The sequence below is a fragment of the Procambarus clarkii genome, chromosome 33 (assembly GCF_040958095.1).
Source record: "Procambarus clarkii isolate CNS0578487 chromosome 33, FALCON_Pclarkii_2.0, whole genome shotgun sequence".
Classification (NCBI taxonomy): Eukaryota; Metazoa; Arthropoda; class Malacostraca; order Decapoda; family Cambaridae; genus Procambarus; species Procambarus clarkii.
In genome coordinates this window covers 42,925,058-42,951,784 of record NC_091182.1, presented here as the reverse complement: position 1 = coordinate 42,951,784, position 26,727 = coordinate 42,925,058, and the positions used below count along the sequence as shown (strand labels likewise).

At 45.7% G+C, this 26,727-nt stretch overlaps 1 protein-coding gene across 1 annotated transcript in view; it reads left to right on the top strand.

The window, feature by feature from the left end:
• Window positions 1-26,517, top strand: part of LOC123765318 (titin homolog) — a 36,544-nt gene extending 10,027 nt beyond the window's left edge. Inside the window, exons 2-3 of the mRNA XM_069335454.1 lie at window positions 5,600-5,881; window positions 25,414-26,517. Coding sequence (XP_069191555.1) covers window positions 5,600-5,881; window positions 25,414-26,517 — 1,386 coding nt within the window. The remainder of the gene's footprint in view (window positions 1-5,599; window positions 5,882-25,413) is intronic.
• The last annotated feature ends 210 nt before the right edge of the window (window positions 26,518-26,727 follow it).

The window sequence follows — 26,727 nt, the reverse complement described above, 5'->3', positions numbered from 1 at the left end:
ACTGACCAACAACACCAAAAAAAATCAATAGCTACAACGACAATAGAAGATTAGACATTGCCGAAGCACTACAGATTAAACAATCTCAACCATTATCAACCAGGCGGTACACGCGGACAGGACGCTGGACTTGTGATCCTGTGGTCCTGGGTTCGATCCCAGGCGCCGGCGAGAAACAATGGGCAGAGTTTCTTTCACCCTATGCCCCTGTTACCTAGCAGTAAACTAGGTACCTGGGTGTTAGTCAGCTGTCACGGGCTGCTTCCTGGGGGTGGAGGCCTGGTCGAGGACCGGGCCGCGGGGACACTAAAAAAGCCCCGAAATCATCTCAAGATAACCATGGCAGAATATCCAGCAAATGGCATGAGTTGCCATGGGAGTAATCATGACCTGTCTACCATAAGAACATTGGAAGTAAGGAAACTATGGGACAGTTCTCATCTTTCTTGGTGGTATATATCTGGTCCGGTTAACATACAGTTCACCTCTACAGTTCACCTCTGCCCTTGAAAATGATGACAGGTTCAGCGAAACTCATCTCGCAACGTCAGGTCATAATGAATCTGTAAAATAAACTTAAAATTGTTAAGTTTTCAAGTAAAACTTTTACTTTCTCGAGTAAAGAATTGCTCAAGATATATAGAGAAAATTCGTGATAGAATCATTGATCTAACTCTGTTATATTCAGTCAAATATATCTCCCCCTTACCTTCAGTACTGACCCTTACCTTCAGTACTGACCCTTACCTTCAGTACTGACCCTTACCTTCAGTACTGACCCTTACCTTCAATCATCCCCTCCCCCGTCTCCCCATTAGCTTCACTATTACTACTCCCTTAAGTACCAAATGGCAGGTGTCACAAGGATCAAACACTTGTGTCCTTTGCGTAAATGGAGCAGTTTTGGCTCCGGTATCAGGTTAGGCATAGGTTAGGTTAGGTTAGGTTAGGTTAGGCATAGGTTAGGTTAGGTTAGGTTAGGTTAGGTTAGGTTAGGCATAGGTTAGGTTAGGTTAGGTTAGGTTAGGTTAGGCATAGGTTAGGTTAGGTTAGGTTAGGCATAGGTTAGGTTAGGTTAGGTTAGGTTAGGTTAGGTTAGGCATTTTAGCAACAGGTGAGGAATGGGTCGCCGGCATGTGGGTCGGATACACGCCTTTTCGTACACAACATATTTCACGCCATATTGGGTACGCTAGGTAAGTACTAGGTGGGTACTAGGTGAGTACATAATGAGTATATCCAATCACTCTGGATATGATTTTAATTTTAGCTAATATAATCCAACCAAACTTAACCCCCCCTAACTAGATCTAATTCAGCGTAACTTAATCCAGCCTAACCTAACTACATGTATATATTTCTAACAACTGCAAAACAATGTGCTAACCATCTGGGTATAATTCGACCGTAGCTCTTCGTATCCCGCATGTTTCATATTGCTGCCACCTCATATTTCCATATTTATTTTAAGCTGCTTTTGCCTATTTACTAGAGCTTTAGCTAAGCAAATATTAAATATCACAAATATCATAAACCAATCGGGGTCGGCCCAAATGCCATGCCTTAAGAAATACCGGCATCTTAAGTACCCCCCAGGGGATTTTTCATGAAGTCTGAAATCAAATCATGAGTTGTGAAAACCAGTTTTCTCTCTGTCACTCTCTCAATCTCTCTCAACCGCTCTCAATCTCTCTCAGTCTCTCTCAATCTCTCTCAATCGTGCGTGTGGGAAGGACTGACTCTGGGGGCATAGTGTGTAGGGCCTAATGAGAGACTATGACTTATGAACACATATTACAAGCTTTTTACAGACAAAGTTTGACTTTTTATTTTTTTATCGATCACTATATATCATTTTCATCTTGCAGTGCATCATTATAGTAAGAAAAACAGAAAGCAAAAAACAACAATAATTTTGAGTCCAATTAATAACAAAATTTAAAATTCGTGATGGGGGTCAAATTGGCAGCATGTCAAGTGGCATTAGCTTCAGTTATGGCAATCCGACCCAACCATACTGAACAATTACTGTTAACAGTTGAGTAAGGTTAACACCACGTGTCTTACCTCTAACTTCCAACAAAGACAGACAGACAGACAGACAGGTAGACACAGAGAGAAAAAGCGAGACAGAGACACATAAAAGATAGAGACACGGAGACACAGGAAAAAGAGAGACTTCCCCCCCCCCAATAACCTGACACATATAACAGACACATAACCTGACACATATAACAGACACATAACCTGACACATATAACAGACACATAACCTGACACATATAACAGACACATAACCTGACACATATAACAACCTGAAGAATCATAACAAAAAGTGTTAAAACACTTTTTTAACAATTACGGAACTGAATATTATTGAGAATAGAAGGAGCCATTAGGAGGAGTCGAACCTGCTCATTGTGTACTCCCAAGCGTAAGCCTTAGACCACTTAGCCATGACGTGCAGGTTCGAATCCTCCTCCTTTTGGCTCTATTGATTTATTTTTTTAAATATATTTTTTGTACTTATTTTAATCATTATGGGGGAATTATTTTTATTTATCAATTATCAATTACTTATTTTTACCAGTAATGATTACTGAAACAACTGTAAACTAGCAATTTTATTTTTCTGTCCAAATGAGTCGTGTTCCGCGATGTATAAATCAATAGTATAAATTTACATGAGTAATTTACATGTTTAATTTACATATGGACGTATTAATAACACGATTATTGCATTTCATTCATATTTGATTAGCAGTGAAGCGGCCTACCGCACCGGGCTGTGTGTGTGTATACTCTCCTAGTGGTGCTTGCGGGGGTTGAGCTCTGGCTCTTTGGTCCCGCCTCTCAACTGTCAATCAACTGGTGTACAGGTTCCTGAGCCTACTGGGCTCTATCATATCTACACTTGAAACTGTGTATGGAGTCAGCCTCCACCACATCACTGCCTAATGCATGCCATTTGTCAACCATTCTGACACTGAAGCAATTCTTTCTGATATCTCTGTGGCTCATTTGGGCACTCAAATGAGTGTGTTTGGGCACTCAAATGAGTGTGTTTGGGCACTCAAATGTATGTATGTGTGTGTGTGTGTGTGTGTGGTGTGTGTGTGTGTGTGTGTTCTTGTGTGAGTGTTTACAAAGGTATGACTATTTTCCTGTTAATGTTATCTGGTAATGTTACTTATCTAGCCGTCAAATGAATCTCAGTTTAGTCATGGTCTGAGGACGAGTTCATGACTCATGTTACAGCTACAGTAAGCCCCTAACTGAAGCTGTAACTCCTTATTCCTGAGAGACATAATGGGTATAAAATACGACCCCAGAAAACAGTTCTCCGGATATAACAACAAGACCACATACACAAGGATATCGTAATATAACGTGATATAACCATGTGAAAATTGTTGAAGCAGGATGGGGGGTTCGAACCAGCATTGTGGGTAACCCCAATATGCCTTTACATACCAACGATTTCAATATATAGACAAGACAACGTTTCTTTCAAGGGACCTAGTAATGCACAAACAACACGACTCATTTCAACACATACCATCACAAATATGTATTATTTAAACAGATACCTTCAAAAATATGTGTCATTTCAACACATACTATCAAACACCCTCATCCAGTTATCAGCAATCAATTTAAACATACATCATACATCATGTCTACAAGTGAGCATTATGAAAAGCTGAAAACTGTCGACAAACGCTGAGGGAAACAAAACCTTAATTTCAGACTTCATAGGAGTTGCCATAGAAGTTGCCATAGGAGTTGCCACAGGAGTTGCCATAGGAGGCAAGCCTTTTTTTAAATTTAAATTTTGCCCCGAGGGGCGAGTTTTTCTTGAAGAAAGTCAAGGAAGGGGTGCCGACCCCGACCCCCATACATCATATATACATCCATACATCATAGCACTCATCATACAATCACAAATCCCTATTCAATGTCTTTCAGCCTTGGACATACAGACAGTCAGACAGACAGAGAGAGAGAGAAAGACATTCTGTTTTATAGACAGACTGGAGTCATCGCGACAGGAGTAGAGCTAGAAAGTGCTAGTCACCCTCCTAAGCTTTCCACCATCACTCTTGAGAGCTTACAGCTTCTTTGCGCAAGTTTGGGGTCAATCTCCTGGGCAGTATTGTTGGTATTGTATAACCCAGCCCCTCAGATGATACCCCTGAGTCTAGGATCCAATCATCCCCAGCGCCCTGGCTCCCAGCAAAGTTTAAGAGGCGACATTGTCACAGCCGGGCGCCAAAAGTGGCTAGGGTGTGTGTTGAAGCGAACGCTGCTAGGGGGCCGAGTTAATATAATCTCTGTCATCCAAAAATAATGGTACTTGGAGCAACCATTGGTCAAACGTACAATTATGGACTGTTGGAGCCACAAACATAACACCTTTTGTAATATATATTTTCCGAATGTTATAAGAAAGAAGACAACGCCCATACCTTGACTTCCTTGGGGCTAATAAAGTCAGTCCGACCTCATAAACAAAATCCAAAGTCCATTCCATCCACCCGCCAAACCCCCAACTGTTTATGAATGAAAAATGGTTTACACACGACTCACAACTGCTGACGTTCGAACACTTCCGGAACAAGTGCTTCACTGACGACTTGTGTTCGAGCCACAACGCTGTAAATGCTTCACCCACGTACTACAAATACAAATAATCGCCAACAGAACCTAAACACCTAACCTAACCTATGCTTATATATATGCACAATATGTTAATACAATAATATTAATTTATATTTGAGAAAAGTTCTGTTTTGAATGAGCACCATGTTAAAATTAATGAATGTGTCTTTGGGGTCGACCGCTGGATAGAATGGACTTGGTCTGAGGACGGGATGAATAAAGTACATATTACATAAATTAATATTTAATTAAGGCTAGGATTGCTAGTTTAGGCCAAAGACAGGTTAAGTTAGTTGTACGAGGCAGCTCCTATTGGTCCATACGAGGCAGCTCCTATTGGTCCATACGAGGCAGCTCCTATTGGCCCATACGAGGCAGCTCCTATTGGTCCATACGAGGCAGCTCCTATTGGTCCATACGAGGCAGCTCCTATTGGCCCATACGAGGCAGCTCCTATTGGCCCATACGAGGCAACTCCTATTGGCCAAGGTAGACGGTTGGGCTACCGTCCAGCCCAACCACTTGGGCTGGACGGTAGAGCGACGGTCTCGCTTTATGCAGGTCGGTGTTCAATTCCCGACCGTCCAAGTGGTTGGGCACCATTCCTTCCCTCCGTCCCATCCCAAATCCTTATCCTGACCCCTTTCCTGTGCTAAATAGTTGTGATGGCTTGGCGCTTCCTCCTCATAGTTCCCTTCCATTCCTATTGGCCCATACGATGCAGAGAGCACCTCACCAGACCAGAGAAGAGACTTATAGAGAGGCTGACACAGAAGAAACATATGTGCACAACCTCACTCTAGTACCCTTACATCCACACCACAAGCCACTCATCCTTACTACCTAAACAGCTTTACACAGCGTGGCTAGTTCATTGTGCGCCTTACACTCATCCTGCGAGCCGTAGCGCAAAAAAAGGATTACACAGTCTTTATCAGGCCTCACTGGAGATTATTTCTGGCGGAGGGGCGCAGCTGAAGGAGGCGCTGCTGAAGGAGGCGCATCTGAAGGGGGCGCAGCTGAAGGAGGCGCTGCTGAAGGAGGCGCAGCTGAAGGGGGCGCAGCTGAAGGAGGCGCTGCTGAAGGGGGCGCAGCTGAAGGAGGCGCAGCTGAAGGGGGCGCAGCTGAAGGGGGCGCAGCTGAAGGAGGCGCAGCTGAAGGGGGCGCTGCTGAAGGAGGCGCAGCGGGGTATAAACTGTAGGAGGGATATGCTCCCGTTGGTGGGTATTTTGAATTTGGTTCACTCTACTGTACCCATAGAGTCAAGGGCGCATTACAGACTGTAGCACTCACTCATGTTTCTTAGAATAGGCAGCTGGATCCATCTAGGAAAACTAGGTCAATTGTAGCTTGTACTTAAAAATCAAAGTGCTCTCTCTGAACACCTAAGTGATCTTCCTGCATCCCCAACTCTCTCTCTGAACACCCAAGTGGTCCTCCTGCATCCCCAACTCTCTCTCTGAACACCTAAGTGATCTTCCTGCATCCCCAACTCTCTCTCTGAACACCTAAGTGGTCTTCCTGCATCCCCAACTCTCTCTCTAAACACCTAAGTGGTCTTCCTGCATCCCCAACTCTCTCTCTAAACACCTAAGTGGTCTTCCTGCATCCCCAACTCTCTCTCTAAACACCTAAGTGGTCTTCCTGCATCCCCAACTCTCTCTGAACACCCAAGATCATCATTGATGATGATGATTGATGAAAACAACAATGGTACAACACCGGGTAATTAACGTACTCAACATTTCAACAGGAAATCATTCCATTCGGGACAATGTTGCTGGAAATGAGCCTAGGAAGAAGAGTGCTCAGAGATTATAATTGTTTGCAATGCTATGATGAGCCCACCACCACGGGCTCACCATAGCCCGTGCTACTTTGGAACTTTTGTTCTAAGTAGCTGAATCTAAAACAGAAATAGTACAATTTCCAGTCAAAACAGTAGTCAGTTTGTGGCACTGTAGCTGGAACACTGGAACACTGGATCCTTCCAGTGCTCCCACAACCCAATTAGGGGCGTCTAGAGGAGGGGGTTCATGAGGGCAGCTTGTCCTCATAATCTGGTCATAAGAACAAAGGTAACTGCATAAGGCCTATTGGCCCATACGAGGCAGCTCCTATTGGTCCATACGAGGCAGCTCCTATTGGTCCATACGAGGCGGTTCCTATTGGTCCATACGAGGCGGCTCCTATTGGTCCATACGAGGCGGCTCCTATTGGTCCATACGAGGCAGCTCCTATTGGTCCATACGAGGCAGCTCCTATTGGCCCATACGAGGCAGCTCCTATTGGCCCATACGAGGCAGCTCATATTGGCCCATACGAGGCAGCTCCTATTGGTCCATACGAGGCGGCTCCTATTGGTCCATACGAGGCGGCTCCTATTGGTCCATACGAGGCAGCTCCTATTGGCCCATACGAGGCAGCTGCTATTGGTCCATACGAGGCAGCTCCTATTGGCCCATACGAGGCAGCTCCTATTGGTCCATACGAGGCAGCTCCTATTGGTCCATACGAGGCAGCTCCTATTGGCCCATACGAGGCTGCTCCTATTGGTCCATACAAGGCAGCTCCTATTGGTCCATACGAGGCGGCTCCTATTGGTCCATACGAGGCGGCTTCTATTGGTCCATACGAGGCAGCTCCTATTGGTCCATACGAGGCAGCTCCTATTGGCCCATACGAGGCAGCTCCTATTGGCCCATACGAGGCAGCTCCTATTGGCCCATACGAGGCAGCTCCTATTGGCCCATACGAGGCAGCTCCTATCTATAACCACCTAATCCCACTCATAAACATGTCCAACCCACGCTTGAAACAATCGAGGGACCCCAAGGGTTTGAGTTGCGGTGTTGCTGGATACTGTTGCAGAGGCAATACCGAGTCTTTGATTAATCAAACATTTACACTGACGAAACCTCTACATCTTTCCTTAACTTTCCTGGCTTTGTTTACTTGTATTAAACAGCTCACGAGCTTGTAAACATCACAACCCAAGGTTGTTATTGTTATAAACAACCTTGTTATATTGTCATAAGTAATCGTGGACCACATCCCTAAACTCATCTTGGACTCAATCCCTAAACTCACCTTGGACCCCATCGCTAAACTCATCTTGGACCCCATTCCTAAACTCATCTTGGACCCCATCCCTATACTGAACTTGGACCCCATCCCTATACTCATCTTGGACCCCATCCCTATACTGATCTTGGACCCCATCCCTATACTCATCTTGGACCCCATCCCTACACTCATGTTGGACCCCATGCCTATACTCATCTTGGACCCCATCCCTATACTCATCTTGGACCCCATTTTTATACTCATCTTGGACCCCATCCCTATACTGATCTTGGACCCCATCCCTATACTGATCTTGGACCCCATCCCTATACTCATCTTGGATCCCATCCCTATACTGATCTTGGACCCCATCCCTATACTGATCTTGGACCCCATCCCTATACTCATCTTGGACCCCATAAGAACATAAGAACAAAGGTAACTGCAGAAGGCCTATTGGCCCATACGAGGCAGCTCCTATTCTATAACCACCCAATCCCACTCATATACTTGTCCAACCCGTGCTTGAAACAATCGAGGGACCCCACCTCCACAATGTTACGCGGCAATTGGTTCCACAAATCAACAACCCTGTTACTGAACCAGTATTTACCCAAGTCTTTCCTAAATCTAAACTTATCCAATTTATATCCATTGTTTCGTGTTCTGTCCTGTGTTGATACTTTTAATACCCTATTAATATCCCCCCGGTTATGTCCATTCATCCACTTGTAAACCTCTATCATGTCACCCCTAACTCTTCGCCTTTCCAGTGAATGCAACTTAAGCTTTGTTAATCTTTCTTCATATGAAAGATTTCTAATTTGGGGAATTAACTTAGTCATCCTACGCTGGACACGTTCAAGTGAATTTATATCCATTCTATAATATGGCGACCAAAACTGAACTGCATAATCTAAATGGGGCCTAACTAGAGCAAGATATAGCTTGAGAACCACACCAGGTGTCTTGTTACTAACGCTGCGATTAATAAATCCAAGTGTCCGATTTGCCTTATTACGAACATTTATGCATTGATCCTTTTGTTTTAAATTCTTACTAATCATAACTCCCAGATCCCTTTCGCAATCCGACTTCGCAATCACAACACCATCTAGCTCGTATCTTGTAACTCTATCATCATTACCTAACCTCAGAACTTTACATTTATCAGCATTAAACTGCATCTGCCAATCCTTTGACCATTTCAAAACCCTATCTAGATCAACTTGAAGTGATAGTGAGTCCTCCTCCGAATTAATTTCCCTACCGATTTTCGTATCATCGGCAAATTTGCAAATGTTGCTACTCAAACCTGAATCTAAATCATTTATATATATTATAAACAACAGAGGTCCCAGGACAGAGCCTTGAGGCACTCCACTTACAACATTTTCCCACTCTGACTTGATTCCATTTATACTAACTCTCTGTTTCCTTTGGTATAGCCATGCCCTAATCCAGCTTAATATAGCACCCCCAATACCATGAGACTCTATTTTTTTAATCAGTCTTTCATGTGGCACTGTATCAAAAGCTTTGCTAAAGTCAAGGTATACAACATCGCAATCCTTACCACTATCAACTGCCTCAACAATGCTAGAATAAAAAGATAACAAATTTGTTAAACATGAACGGCCATTTATAAAACCATGTTGCGACTCAATTATTAATTTATGTTTTTCAAGATGAAGACGAATTTTATTTGCTATTATAGATTCGAGTAACTTTCCCACAATGGACGTTAGGCTAATTGGTCGATAGTTAGACGCAAGTGATCTATCTCCTTTCTTAAAAACTGGTATCACATTAGCAACTTTCCAAAACTCTGGCACTCTGCCTGACTCTATTGATTTATTAAATATGGTTGACAGTGGGTCACAAAGCTCCTCTTTGCATTCTTTAAGCACCCTAGCAAACACTTCATCCGGCCCTGGGGATTTGTTTGGTTTGAGTTTTACTATTTGTTTAAGAACATCCTCCCTGGTAACTGCTAAACTCGTCAACCTGTCCTCGTCCCCACCCACATAGACTTGTTCGGCTGAAGGCATATTGTTAAGTTCCTCTTTAGTAAATACAGATACAAAATATTTATTAAAAATACTACTCATCTCTTCATCACTATCTGTTATTTGACCTGTCTCAGTTTTTAATGGACCTATCCTTTCCCTAGTCTTAGTACGATATAACTGAAAAAACCCTTTAGGATTTGTCTTTGCTTGCCCTGCTATGCGAACTTCATAGTTTCTTTTTGCTTTCCTTATCTCTTTTTTAACATTTCTAACCAGTTGTACGAATTCCTGTTCTAAAGTGACCTCCCCATTTTTAATCCTTTTGTACCAAGCTCTCTTTTTACCTATAAGGTTCTTCAAATTCTTTGTTATCCACTTTGGGTCATTAGTATACGATCTATTCAATTTGTATGGTATACTACGTTCCTGTGCTTTGTTTAGAATATTCTTAAATAAGTTATATATTGAATCCACATCGAAATCCCCATTTAAGTCACCTATCGCTGGGTTCATGTCTCGCTCCAAGACCGGCCCACACCCCATACCCAAGCCTTTCCAATCAATTTGACCCAAAAAATTTCTTAGGCTATTAAAATCAGCTTTTCGAAAATCTGGCACTTTAACAGAATTTTCTCCTACTGGTCTATTCCATTCTATGCTAAATCTGATTTCTTTGTGATCACTGCTCCCTAGCTCACTCCCTATTTCGATGTCATTAATTTGCGTTTCCCTGTTAGTTAACACTAAATCTAAAATATTATTTTCCCGTGTTGGTTCCTTAATGTGTTGCGTAAGAAAGCAATCGTCAATTAATTCTAGAAAATCTTCTGCTTCACTATTCCCTGTTTTGTTCAACCAGTTTATTCCGCTAAAATTAAAGTCACCCATGACATAAATACTGTTAGATCTAGATGCTCTAGATATTTCATCCCATAGATGCTTTGCTTCCATTCTGTCTAAATTTGGTGGCCTATATATTACTCCTATTATAATATTATTAGCTTTTTCGTTTAATTCAATCCAAATAGTTTCTGTGTGTGGCTCTGTTTTGATTCCCTCTTTGAGACTACATTTCAAATTGTCCCTAACATATATGGCTACTCCACCTCCTCGTCTAATATATCTATCTGTGTGAAATAGTTTAAATCCATATATTTGATATTCAGCTAATAGTTCTCTATTTTCTACATTCATCCACGTTTCGGTAAGTGCAATAATATCTATTTTTTCTGTGCAGACAAGAGCATTTAATTCGTTAATTTTATTTCTTAGACTTCTACTGTTAGTGTAATATACCCTAAGTGAATTGTTATTTTGCGGACCTTCTCTTTCCCTGATCGTTTTGCCAATTCCTTTCTCCCACAAACACATACTTTTATTACCTCCTTCCTCCAAATCAATTCCCATACCTCTATCTACTAACAGTTTAAACCCAAACAAACACCTCTAACCACTTCTTCTAGCGAGTTCGCAACAGCAACAACCCCAGCTCTCGATAGATGCACCCCATCACGAGCATACATTTCATTTCTTCCATAGAAGTGTTCCCAGTTGTCTATGAAAGATATTGCATTTGATTTGCAATATCTTTCCAGCCGGCAATTGACACCAAGTGCCCTCGATATCCATTCATTTCCCACTCCCTTTCTTGGAAGAATGCCACATATGATCGGGATTCCTCCCTTGCTCCTAACTAACTCTATGGCTGTTTTATACCTCTGAATCAGTTCCTCACTCCTGACTCGACCAACATCATTTCCTCCCACGCTAATGCAAATAATGGGATTGTTCCCATTACCAGCCATAATATCATTCATGTTGTTTATAATATCACCAATGCCAGCTCCGGGATAGCAAACCCTTAACCTGTTCCCCCTATCTCTAGCACAAAACGTTCTATCCAAATACCTTATCTGGGAATCTCCCACAACTAATGTTTGCTTAGGTACTTCCTTTACTTTCTGAGGGGCCTGCGCTTCCTTTCTCTTCGTTGCTTTCCCTTTTGCGCGATCCACAGTCTCTCCACAGCACTCGTCCTCCAAAACGTCAAATGAATTTGAAGTTGCTATGGCGTTTGAAGGCGGCTTTATCAAAGTCTTCTTAAGGCCCCTGTCTTTCGCAACTCTCCAAGATGAGGTCCCTTTACTGCTGGTCTCCTCCTTCGTTACTTCTCGTTGTTTTTTAAGCTGACGCACCTCCTCCCGCAGAGAGTCCAACTCTGTCCTCAGGGCTCCCACTAGAGTCACCAGGTCCTTCACTACAACTTCCATATTGCTATGATGATAGCTGCTTCTTATGTTTTATTACGCATTTCTGGAGCGAATGATCTCTGTCCTCAGCTTGCTGTCAACAGTCATCCAACAGTCATCCCATCCCTTTACTCATCTTGGACCCCATCCCTATACTCATCTTGGACCCCATCCCTATACTCATCTTGGACCCCATCCCTATACTCATCTTGGACCCCATCCCTATACTCATCTTGGACCCCATCCCTATACTCATCTTGGACCCCATCCCTATACTCATCTTGGACCCCATCCCTATACTCATCTTGGATCCCATCCCTATACTGATCTTGGACCCCATCCCTATACTCATCTTGGACCCCATCCCTATACTGATCTTGGACCCCATCCCTATACTCATCTTGGACCCCATCCCTACACTCATGTTGGACCCCATGCCTATACTCATCTTGGACCCCATCCCTATACTCATCTTGGACCCCATTCCTATACTCATCTTGGACCCCATCCCTATACTGATCTTGGACCCCATCCCTATACTGATCTTGGACCCCATCCCTATACTCATCTTGGACCCCATCCCTATACTGATCTTGGACCCCATCCCTATACTGATCTTGGACCCCATCCCTATACTCATCTTGGACCCCATCCCTTTACTCATCTTGGACCCCATCCCTATACTCATCTTGGACCCCATCCCTATACTCATCTTGGACCCCATCCCTATACTCATCTTGGACCCCATCCCTATACTCATCTTGGACCCCATCCCTATACTCATCTTGGACCCCATCCCTATACTGATCTTGGACCCCATCCCTATACTCATCTTGGACCCCATCCCTATACTGATCTTGGACCCCATCCCTATACTCATCTTGGACCCCATCCCTATTCTCATCTTGGACCCCATCCCTATACTCATCTTGGACCCCATCCCTATACTCATCTTGGACCCCATCCCTATACTCATCTTGGACCCCATCCCTATACTCATCTTGGACCCCATCCCTATACTCATTTTGGACCCCATCCCTATACTCATCTTGGACCCCATCCCTATACTCATCTTGGACCCCATCCCTACACTCATGTTGGACCCCATCCCTATACTGATCTTGGACCCCATCCCTATACTGATCTTGGACCCCATCCCTATACTGATCTTGGACCCCATCCCTATACTGATCTTGGACCCCATCCCTACACTCATGTTGGACCCCATCCCTATACTGATCTTGGACCCCATCCCTACACTCATGTTGGACCCCATCCCTATACTGATCTTGGACCCCATCCCTATACTGATCTTGGACCCCATCCCTATACTCATCTTGGACCCCATCCCTATACTGATCTTGGACCCCATCCCTATACTGATCTTGGACCCCATCCCTACACTCATGTTGGACCCCATCCCTATACTGATCTTGGACCCCATCCCTATACTGATCTTGGACCCCATCCCTATACTGATCTTGGACCCCATCCCTATACTGATCTTGGACCCCATCCCTACACTCATGTTGGACCCCATCCCTATACTGATCTTGGACCCCATCCCTATACTGATCTTGGACCCCATCCCTATACTCATCTTGGACCCCATCCCTATACTCATCTTGGACCCCATCCCTATACTCATCTTGGACCCCATCCCTATACTCATCTTGGACCCCATCCCTATACTCATCTTGGACCCCATCCCTATACTCATCTTGGATCCCATCCCTATACTGATCTTGGACCCCATCCCTATACTCATCTTGGACCCCATCCCTATACTGATCTTGGACCCCATCCCTATACTCATCTTGGACCCCATCCCTACACTCATGTTGGACCCCATGCCTATACTCATCTTGGACCCCATCCCTATACTCATCTTGGACCCCATTCCTATACTCATCTTGGACCCCATCCCTATACTGATCTTGGACCCCATCCCTATACTGATCTTGGACCCCATCCCTATACTCATCTTGGACCCCATCCCTATACTGATCTTGGACCCCATCCCTATACTGATCTTGGACCCCATCCCTATACTCATCTTGGACCCCATCCCTTTACTCATCTTGGACCCCATCCCTATACTCATCTTGGACCCCATCCCTATACTCATCTTGGACCCCATCCCTATACTCATCTTGGACCCCATCCCTATACTCATCTTGGACCCCATCCCTATACTCATCTTGGACCCCATCCCTATACTGATCTTGGACCCCATCCCTATACTCATCTTGGACCCCATCCCTATACTGATCTTGGACCCCATCCCTATACTCATCTTGGACCCCATCCCTATTCTCATCTTGGACCCCATCCCTATACTCATCTTGGACCCCATCCCTATACTCATCTTGGACCCCATCCCTATACTCATCTTGGACCCCATCCCTATACTCATCTTGGACCCCATCCCTATACTCATTTTGGACCCCATCCCTATACTCATCTTGGACCCCATCCCTATACTCATCTTGGACCCCATCCCTACACTCATGTTGGACCCCATCCCTATACTGATCTTGGACCCCATCCCTATACTGATCTTGGACCCCATCCCTATACTGATCTTGGACCCCATCCCTATACTGATCTTGGACCCCATCCCTACACTCATGTTGGACCCCATCCCTATACTGATCTTGGACCCCATCCCTACACTCATGTTGGACCCCATCCCTATACTGATCTTGGACCCCATCCCTATACTGATCTTGGACCCCATCCCTATACTCATCTTGGACCCCATCCCTATACTGATCTTGGACCCCATCCCTATACTGATCTTGGACCCCATCCCTACACTCATGTTGGACCCCATCCCTATACTGATCTTGGACCCCATCCCTATACTGATCTTGGACCCCATCCCTATACTGATCTTGGACCCCATCCCTATACTGATCTTGGACCCCATCCCTACACTCATGTTGGACCCCATCCCTATACTGATCTTGGACCCCATCCCTATACTGATCTTGGACCCCATCCCTATACTCATCTTGGACCCCATCCCTATACTGATCTTGGACCCCATCCCTATACTGATCTTGGACCCCATCCCTACACTCATGTTGGACCCCATCCCTATACTGATCTTGGACCCCATCCCTATACTGATCTTGGACCCCATCCCTATACTGATCTTGGACCCCATCCCTATACTGATCTTGGACCCCATCCCTATACTGATCTTGGACCCCATCCCTACACTCATGTTGGACCCCATCCCTATACTGATCTTGGACCCCATCCCTATACTCATCTTGGACCCCATCCCTATACTGATCTTGGACCCCATCCCTATACTCATCTTGGACCCCATCCCTATACTGATCTTGGACCCCATCCCTATACTCATCTTGGACCCCATCCCTATACTGATCTTGGACCCCATCCCTATACTCATCTTGGACCCCATCCCTATACTGATCTTGGACCCCATCCCTATACTTATCTTGGACCCCATCCCTATACTGATCTTGGACCCCATCCCTATACTGATCTTGGACCCCATCCCTATACTGATCTTGGACCCCATCCCTACACTGATCTTGGACCCCATCCCTATACTGATCTTGGACCCCATCCCTATACTGATCTTGGACCCCATCCCTACACTGATCTTACTTTAAAGTTTAGCGGCCGAGTAGAGTGCACGTGTAAAGTATATTTTGAAGGTGTAATGGATGGATAGTGTAAATATTACTTTGAGTGTCTAATGGGCAGAAGTCATGAGAGAGGTGCAGACTCTACCTAATTCGTGATCTCGTGTCTCTTCGCCCTCCAAAGAAAAATGCTTTGAATAACTGTTACCATTAATAGTTTCCTGTGTATGGTGGGCAATGTATATATATATACCAGGAGAGTAATTGGAAAAGTATATACATTATAGCTAAGAAACTGTTCATTTTTGAACACGGTGGGTGGCGTTGTGGAGGGCGGTGATGAACACGGTGATGGAGAGTGTGTGAACACGGCCACCAGCACTGAGCACGGAGAGAGAGAGAGAGAGAACCACTACCTACATAATTTGCATATCAGTCAAGAATGAACATTTCTAATGCAAAAGCTAATTAGTTTTAACGCCCACGGCTCCAGGGGCGCCGTGGGCGTCCCTGGCCCCTAATGTGTTTCACTCCATGTGTTAGTTCTGGGGAAGTCTGGTTAAGATATCATGTGTTGTTGTAAGATATCATGTGCTGCCGTAAGATATCATGTGCTGCCGTAAGATATCATGTGTTGCCGTAAGATTTCATGTGCTGCCGTAAGATATCATGTGTTGCCGTAAGATTTCATGTGCTGCCGTAAGATATAATGTGCTGCCGTAAGATATCATGTGCTGCCGTAAGATATCATGTGTGCTGCCGTAAGATATCATGTGTTGCCGTAAGATATCATGTGCTGCCGTAAGATATCATGTGCTGCCGTAAGATATCATGTGCGGCCGTAAGATATCATGTGCTGCCGTAAGATATCATGTGCGGCCGTAAGATATCATGTGCTGCCGTAAGATATCATGTGCTGCCGTAAGATATCATGTGCTGCCGTAAGATATCATGTGCTGCCGTAAGATATCATGTGCTGCCGTAAGATATGTTATGGTAAGACCCACAGCCTTTCACCCACCACCTCACAGTCCCTCAATGACACACTTTTATCATGCTGCAGTATTTCTCCGCCCGTGTCTGGCTCCCGGGGCCCAGACCTCTAATGTGATCACTGTCTGACACCTCTCCCCCACCCCCTACCTTCCCCCCCCCCTTCCCCCTCTCCCCCCCCCCCCTCTCTCCCTGTCTCTCCCTGTCTCTCTCTCTCTCTCTCTCTCTCTCTCTCTCTCTCTCTCTCTCTCTCTCTCTCTCTCTCTCTCTCTCTCTCTCTCTCTCTCTCCCTCTCTCTCTCAATATTTTTACACCCGCCTGGTTACCCCTTCCCCCACCCTCCACCACCACCATCACCACTTAACTGCTAGTCCGACGATAAGTTCTCGACAAGTGACCCGTGGTGGGTCACCATTCACTAATGATGACCTCCCGTTGACAGATGACCTCTCACTGTCACTGATGAGTGACTGGCCCACTGTGGGTCTCAACTGTCACTGATGAGTGACCCAAGTTGTGAGCCTCTGGTGTCACTCTATGTTACGGACCCGAATCCAGCGTCCGAGCCTGGAGCAGTGACGACCACGCCATCTGTGGGTCAGCTCCCGAAACCCCCTCCAAATGGACGGTGCCAACTAGTGAGGACGAGAAATACCAGCCACAAGGTGCTAGTTTCCCGTCCTGATCAGCTCATAACACAGCCGCTGCTGACCTCTGGTGAGGTGGAGCTTAGACAGCAACGCCATCTATGGAGTAGATACGTCGGGCGTTTGTGTCTAAGCCTGTAAGTAAGGTATCCTAGTGTGTCCCTGTTACTGATGACGTGTCTGATTACAGAATCGACCTGGGACTGCTGTAATGGAAGTTGGATCAGTCTACCCAAGGCAGTCGTCTCGTCTCCAAGTGTTTGCTGCAGCAGCTGTGAGTCGCCCCCGGATGAACACTGTGGTGTTAACCTGCCTGTGAAGTGGCAGTTGAGGGATTGTCATATCCGGGACCGACTGGTGGAGACGCTTAACCACTGGGGAGTTGTGGCAAGGAGAGTGATCTGTGGTATCACACGAGGCTCCTGACTAGGGTTCGCTACCTTAGTATCGATCGTGGAGTGGCCTAACCAGCGTTGCTGTTTGGAACCTGCCAGCTGCCGGCTGGACTTGTGGTTGAAGGCCTCCACGACGGTGCCCCCAGTGGAACTGTGACTTGGCTGGCCTGTGGCCAGGGTAGACTCAAGATTCTCGAAGGATTCGTCGTGAGGCCACAAGAGCACCCAGAGCTTAGCATCGTGAGCACCGTGAACGTCTAGAGTCTTCAGAGGAAGACTACGTAGTGTATTCTAGTGTTTATACCCCCCCCCCCCCTCCCCGTGTAATCTTTTATATAGTATTTATGGTGATGGTGATAATTATATTATTAAGTTTTTGACTTTATTTCCCTTCTCCTTTAATTTACTTGCGTTACGGATCACATCCCTTGAAAGCCACTACTAGCTTGGGGCCGGATACCCTACCTCTAACAACATCAGAGAAAGAACCCGGTTGCGACCCGAGAGGGCCGTAACACTCTACCAATTTTATTTGGCTCAATAATATTAATAAAATTTATATTTAATGCTTTAATATATATTTAAGCCCTGGTTTGGTGATAAATTCCGAAGCCAAATATAAAGTAAGGAACTATGTATTCAGGCTCCCAGGGTTCGGAACCTTGTCATGGTCCAGTTTGCAGTTAGTAAATATTGCGGTTTATCGCCATCTATTGGCATGATAGTTGCCAATAGATGACGTGATAGTTGCCAATAGATGGCAACCGTGTTCTTAGTGGACAATTTTGCCCAGCTTCACTTCCCGGCACAGAGGGCAGCACCAGCGTGGGGTTCAGGCCGGGGGGAACATGGCGGGTGTGGAGCCAGACATTATGGTAATGAAGCAGTGTCTTCCAGCGCCTCCAGCCTACCTCTTACCTTAATGTCAGAAATAAACCATCGCTGCCTCCGGGATAATGTGTCCACGCTAACATGTCGCCTCCTCCTCCTCCACCTGCACGCTTTTGACACTTTTTCCGCTGCATTGTTAGCAGCTTTTATTGGATCATTTGTTGTGATCATAGTTAGTGGTCAATGTATTTGCTGGAGCATTAGCAAAGTTTGTTTTACTTGTTTGCGTTTTCTTGTGTTGATTATTTGTTTTCCTCCATCTTTCCATATTTTTGTTATTATTTGCAACGTTTTTGCGTATGTTCTTGCATACATAACCCAACCACTTTGACTGGACGGTAGAGCGACTGTCTCACATCATGCAGGTCGACGTTCAATCCCCGACCGTCTGTAAGTGGTTGGGCACCATTCCTTTCCCTCCCCCCCGTCTCCATACCAAATCCTTATCCTGACCCTTTCCCAGTGCTATATAGTCGTAATGGCTTGGCGTTTTCCCCTGATAACAAGAATTTTTGCATACATATTGTCCCTTGTCTCCTGCACATAGTGAACAATTTAATAGCCTGATTATCCTACGCATGCAATGTCATTCATCAGGATCTGTCCTGCCCTGGTCAAATTAAGGACAAGGATTACGAAGGATATTCAAGGGTCAATCACCAGTAAACTACTGGACTCTAAAAAAAAAAAAGGCTATTGGCTAAACGAAAACAAATGCCAACACTAACCATCAAACCTTTTGATGGTTTGAACAAATTGAACAACACTAACTTTCTGACCTGAATTTCTTGTTCAATCTATTTAAAAAGAGAAATAGATTGGAATGATTTTCATCATTTATAGAAACGATGGAACTGACCCTTCTGGTAATGTGTTCCATTTGTTTACCAACTTATTATAAAAGATATTTAAAGTGAAGTGAAATTATTGGGCCATGATGTTGTTCCAGATCGTCTCATTGGTGAAGCCTGATGTCCTTGTTGTCCGTGAACACTGTGTGTAGTGTAGATGATTGTGTGTAGTGTAGTGGTGATGATTGTGTGCAGTGAAGATAGGTTAGTGCTGACGATTGTGTGCAGAGTAGATAGTGGTGATTGTGTGTGTGTAGTGTAGATATCCACTATACGTAGCCATGATGGTGAAGAAGGGTTGTGTGGGTAGTGTAGATGGACAGTGTAGATGCTGATGACTGAGTGTAGAGAAGATGGTTACGGTGACGAGGGGGGGAGGAGGGGTTAAGCGTCCGGCACCCGAGCAACGCCGGCCACTCTCTCTCTACTGTGTAACAAGACATAAATAAAGTTTCAGATGCTTGGTGACTTGGATTAAATGGTAAAGCTAAACCGAGCTAAACGTAGCTGAACCTACCTAAATTTAGCTAAACCTAGCTGAACCTAGCTAAACTTAACTAAACTTAGCTGAACCTAGCTAAACTTACCTAAACCTAGCTAAACCTAACCAAACCATATTTAACGTAACCAAAGCTAACCGAACTAAACCTAATCTAACTTAACCTAACCTAGCATAACTATACCTAGCCTAAACTAACCCAACTAATCCTAGCCTAACCAAACGCAACATAACATATTTGTGGACTTGTTCCTTTCCTGCCACAAATGTCGCCTTTCATTTACAGTGTGTTACACATCCCCCGTTGTCTGCATCACAGGGGAGCAAAGGGACCCCAGCAGCGGCTCTGGGGACCCTGCTCCCACAGCGGCTCTAAGGACCCTGCTCCCACAGCGGCTCTGGGGACCCTGCTCCCACAGCGGCTCCGGGGACCCTGCTCCCACAGCGGCTCTGGGGACCCTGCTCCCACAGCGGCTCTCAGGACCCCTGCTCCCACAGCGCCCCACACAGCCTGCTGGGGAAGATCGGGGGAGGGGAGCTCATCTCATGAACATCTGTTCACCCGGTGCGACACACACATGATCATGACACGACACACGACACATGATCTCCCAGAGGGTATAGATTCGTTCCTCTCAATGTTTGCCGACGATGCAAAAATTATGAGGAGGATTGAAACAGAGGATGATAGTAGGAGGCTACAAGATGACCTGGATAGACTGAGTGAATGGTCCAACAAATGGCTGTTGAAGTTCAACCCGAGTAAATGCAAAGTAATGAAACTAGGCAGTGGAAACAGGAGGCCAGGCACAGGATACAGAATAGGAGATGAAGTACTTAATGAAACAGACAGAGAGAAAGATCTAGGAGTTGATATCACACCAAACCTGTCTCCTGAAGCCCACATAAAGAGAATAACGTCTGCGGCATATGCGAGGCTGGCTAACATCAGAACGGCGTTCAGGAACCTGTGTAAGGAATCATTCAGAATCTTGTACACCACATATGTAAGACCAATCCTGGAGTATGCGGCCCCAGCATGGAGCCCGTACCTTGTCAAGCACAAGACGAAGCTGGAAAAAGTCCAAAGGTATGCTACTAGACTAGTCCCAGAACTAAGAGGCATGAGTTATGAGGAAAGGCTGCGGGAAATGCACCTTACGACACTGGAAGACAGAAGAGTAAGGGGGGACATGATCACAACCTACAAAATCCTCAGGGGAATCGACCGGGTAAACAAGGATGAACTATTCAACACTGGTGGGACGCGAACAAGGGGACACAGGTGGAAGCTGAGTACCCAAATGAGCCACAGAGACGTTAGAAAGAACTTTTTCAGTGTCGGAGTAGTTAGTAAATGGAATGCATTAGGAAGTGATGTGGTGGGGGCTGACTCCATACACAGTTTCAAATGTAGATATGATAGAGCCCAATAGGCTCAGGAACCTGTACACCAGTTGATTGACGGTTGAGAGGCGGGACCAAAGAGCCAGAGCTCAATCCCCGCAAGCACAAATAGGTGAGTACACACAGCACACCTTCGCTGTAGCAGTCCGCCAACACCTCAACTCGGGGGTAACCCAGCTTCACACAGTACACACTGTGTGTCCCACTCAACTCACTTGGCAGCTCCTAGTACGCCCACCTGATGTAAAGGCGAGGCTATAAGGTACTCCCTTACGTCTTATAGGCTTACTCAGGCACCTCAATCATAGTCCCACGCTGACAGTCGCTCTGCTGGATGTCACAAATGCTCTGGAGAAAACTGTCTCTTGCCTGGAATTGACAAATATAATCGCAAAGCGCTCCTCACAGCGTCTACAGAAATGCGCTCAGGCGTAGCCTCTCCATCAGGTGTCCCGCAGTGCTCTGTAATTAGTCGTAACTTAGCCCTCACAAGGTTGTTAAATATATATACCAGAAAAAGGAGGGACACAGAAACACAAACTTTATAAAATGTAATATAATTAAAAGAAAAGAAGAATATACGTTACGTTAATAGTCTCTTCTGAAAATTTTAATTTAAATGCTCAACCTGCTCTGAACTCATTAGGCTGTCGTGGCTCTTTATCTCAAATTCTTACGTTACTCACAAGAGCTTCTTGACTGTCGCAATAGAAATGAAAGAGCAAAACTCTAAATCAAAATTCATGAGGGTTACTACAGTTTGGCCAGCAACTGAAAATCACAAGACAAATAAATAAATATTCTAAGCTCTCATTAGTGGTCTCAGAAATCATGCAACAATAATCAAAGGCAAAAAGAGTGATCAAAGTTAATAGACACTCAAATAAATGACCACAAGTCCTAAATTATTCCTTGGAACAATACTACTTCAAAGTGGGAATGGAGAAGGAAATGTTATTTAGCTACACAACGTCAATCAGAAACAACGCCTTGGTTCCAATCAAGCAACAACTTCTTTGCACTTTTAACTCATCAAAACCAGTTCTCATTGGCTAAGACTGTCCTCAGAAAATGTTTCACATCCAGACTTAGCTGAAGTGACTGTCCATATAGGCTCTCCACACGACTGACTGTTCAGCCGGGCGTCTGACGCAACTTCTTGGTCCCAAACCAACGGTTTCCTCACTGTTGGACTTACAGCTTCTCAGACAAAACATCGAAATAACCTCCCTGGGGTTAAGTAGCCCGCTCCTTGTGATGATACAAGACCCGCAGAACATCACAAAGTCTCGGTCTGCCTCATATTTGAGGATTTGGTCACTAGGAAATGCCCTGTGAGCAACGCTGGGTAATACCACATACCAGTATTTCATTCTCTACCACAGCCTGTGTCAGTCTCTACCACAGCCTGTGTCAGCCTCTACCACAGCCTGTGTTAGCCTCTACCACAGCCTGTGTCAGCCTCTACCACAGCCTGTGTCAGCCTCTACCACAGCCTGTGTCAGCCTCTACCACAGCCTGTGTCAGCCTCTACCACAGCCTGTGTCAGCATCTACCACAACCTGTGTCAGCATCTACCACAACCTGTGTCAGCCTCTACCACAGCCTGTGTCAGCCTCTACCACAGCCTGTGTTAGCCTCTACCACAGCCTGTGTCAGCCTCTACCACAGCCTGTGTCAGTCTCTACCACAGCCTGTGTCAGCCTCTACCACAGACTGTGTCAGCCTCTACCACAGCCTGTGTCAGCCTCTACCACAGCCTGTGTCAGCATCTACCACAACCTGTGTCAGCATCTACCACAACCTGTGCCAGCCTCTACCACAGCCTGTGTCAGCCTCTACCACAGCCTGTGTTAGCCTCTACCACAGCCTGTGTTAGCCTCTACCACAGCCTGTGTCAGCCTCTACCACAGCCTGTGTCAGCCTCTACCACAGCTTGTGTTAGCCTCTACCACAGCCTGTGTCAGCCTCTACCACAGCCTGTGTCAGCCTCTACCACAGCCTGTGTCAGCCTCTACCGCAGCCTGTGTCAGCCTCTACCGCAGCCTGTGTCAGCCTCTACCACAGCCTGTGTCAGCCTCTACCACAGCCTGTGTTAGCCTCTACCACAGCCTGTGTCAGCTGCCACCGTCGAGGACACTCCCCAGCGCCCCAACTCAGTGTTATTGCCTGCTGTCCATCTTCACAATTCCACATTATTCCCCCCACCCCAACCATTCACGCTCCAACGCTCCCCTTCTTTCTCTTTTTCTTACATACATATATATATATATATATATATATATATATATATATATATATATATATATATATATATATATATATATATATGCTAATATATATATATATATATATATATATTAGCATCAGGGCTTAATTGGAATAGGAGTTCTCCAAAACTCATTTTCGTACTTTTAAGGTGAAGAAAAGAAGTGATTTACTATAGAGTGTATTACACTTATTTGTATAATTTGCACGACGTTTCGAACCTCCATGGTTCATTCTCAAGTGAACAGATCTTACAATACTAGTTGATTTTATACCCGCATTAGGTCAGGTGATAATACAATGAAGGTGAAAAACATGGGGGGATACATAAGGGATAAACATAGGGGCTGCAGAAGGCGTATTGGCCCATACGAGGCATCTCCTATCTAAACACAAAGATTAATCTAGTGTAATTGGCCTGTTATGTTGGACATTGTCTTCTGTGTTGGCATCGATATGTTCTTGTCTTGTCCTTACTCTCATGGTGGGTAGAGTAAATAGTTCCGTGATTTGGGTGTTCATGGTAGGTCGCTCTATTCTTATGTGAATTGCCTCAAGAATTTGTAATCTTCTTGAATCTTGGGTTTTGTCTATTATGCAAGTATTCTTGTTCAACATTTCTCTTATTCATCTTTGGTTTCTTATCTAAACCAAAGATGCATCAAAAACGCCTGGAAATCGAAATGCTTCTGGACGATATCCATAAGCTAGAAGACAACAAAAAAGTCATCACCACTGACACACTTCAAGCTGAACTACTTGCAAAAGCAGGGAAAAAACGAGGAACATATTCATCTACAATCTTAACCCCACGACTCAAAGAAGCAGCGAAACAACTAAAAAATCTGAAAGACGTAACAATAAGAAAAGCCGACAAAACAGCAGCATATGTATTGATTCCTACCCATGAATACATGAACAAAATTAGCGACATCCTAAGTGACGACTCCAAATTTCAACGAATCACGAGGAACCCCGTAGAAGACCTTAAGCGGAAAGTAAACAAAACAATTACAGCAATCAACGCAAAGAAAGGTAGTGTGCATTTCAATAAACTTCAAGGCGACTATGGCTTAGGATATGCCTACGGCAATGTTAAGACGCATAAACCAGGTAACCCACTACGCCCTATAATCAGCCAAATACCAACCCCAACTTATCACCTGGCAAAGAAACTCAATGAACTCCTAACTCCATACACTCCAAGTAAGATTAGTCTACAATCATCAGCAGATTTCCTAGAATTGATCAAATCTACCCAGCCCGATGGAATCATCGCTTCCCTGGACGTTGAATCCCTTTTTACCAACGTCCCAGTCGACACAACCATAGGAATGATACTGGACAGAGTATACAGAGACGAGAGCACCCCCAAATTAGACATACCTGAGCCACACTTGAAAAGTCTTCTCGAAGCATGTACAAAGGAAGCCCCTTTCATCAGTCCACAAGGAGACATGTATTTACAAATAGACGGAGTAGCAATGGGCTCCCCCTTAGGAGTTTTATTTGCTAATTTTTATATGGGAACCATCGAAGATAGGGTCTTCAGTAGCAGACAAAAACCAACTGTATACTGCCGTTATGTAGATGACATATTCGTAATAGTAAAAGACTCAGATGAACTAATTGACCTAAAAAGACACCTAGAGAGAGAGTCAGTACTCCGATTTACACATGAAAATAGTGAAAATAACAGTCTGCCATTCTTGGATGTACTAATAACTAATATCCTTGTGTATACTGAGTATACCCAGTATACACAAGGATAACAAAGCCACAGACACCTCAGGTCTTGCTTCACTGAGCAGATAGTGTAGATGGTTGACAGACGCTACCAGGTGATTGAAGCAGCCGGACACTACCAGGTTCCTGAAGCAGCCGGACGCTACCAGGTTCCTGAAGCAGCCGGACGCTACCAGGCGTCTGAAGCAGCCGGACACTACCAGGTTCCTGAAGCAGCCGGACGCTACCAGGCGCCTGAAGCAGCCGGACGCTACCAGGCGCCTGAAGCAGCCGGACACTACCAGGTTCCTGAAGCAGCCGGACGCTACCAGGCGCCTGAAGCAGCCGGACACTACCAGGTTCCTGAAGCAGCCGGACACTACCAGGTTCCTGAAGCAGCCGGACACTACCAGGTTCCTGAAGCAGCCGGACGCTACCAGGCGCCTGAAGCAGCCGGACACTACCAAGTTCCTGAAGCAGCCGGACACTACCAGGTTCCTGAAGCAGCCGGACGCTACCAGGCGCCTGAAGCAGCCGGACACTACCAGGTTCCTGAAGCAGCCGGACACTACCAGGTTCCTGAAGCAGCCGGACACTACCAGGTTCCTGAAGCAGCCGGACACTACCAGGCGCCTGAAGCAGCCGGATGTTACCAGGCGCCTGAAGCAGCCGGACGCTACCAGGTTCCTGAAGCAGCCGGACGCTACCAGGTTCCTGAAGCAGCCGGACGCTACCAGGCACCTGAAGCAGCCGGACGCTACCAGGTTCCTGAAGCAGCCGGACGCTACCAGGCGCCTGAAGCAGCCGGACGCTACCAGGCGCCTGAAGCAGCCGGACGCTACCAGGCGCCTGAAGCACTCGGACGCTACCAGGCACCTGAAGCAGCCGGACGCTACCAGGCGCCTGAAGCAGCCGGACGCTACCAGGCACCTGAAGCAGCCGGACGCTACCAGGTTCCTGAAGCAGCCGGACGCTACCAGGCGCCTGAAGCAGCCGGACGCTACCAGGCGCCTGAAGCAGCCGGACGCTACCAGGCGCCTGAAGCACTCGGACGCTACCAGGCACCTGAAGCAGCCGGACGCTACCAGGCGCCTGAAGCAGCCGGACGCTACCAGGCGCCTGAAGCAGCCGGACGCTACCAGGCGCCTGAAGCAGCCGGACGCTACCAGGCGCCTGAAGCAGCCGGACGCTACCAGGCGCCTGAAGCAGCCCGCCAACAGGCTCCACTAAGCCTAGACACAATACTCCAGCCCCAACACATGGACAAGGGAGCTGTCATGGCAGGTACTTGGCGAATAGAGAGACAAGCTCGAGGTATTTCTCTTAACAATAATCAACAAACTTCTTTATGACGTCTGAATGCCATACCTTTCATAGCCGGACATAAGGGCACAATTTTCATTATTTTCTTCTTATATGGAGCTATTTTTACTTGTCTAG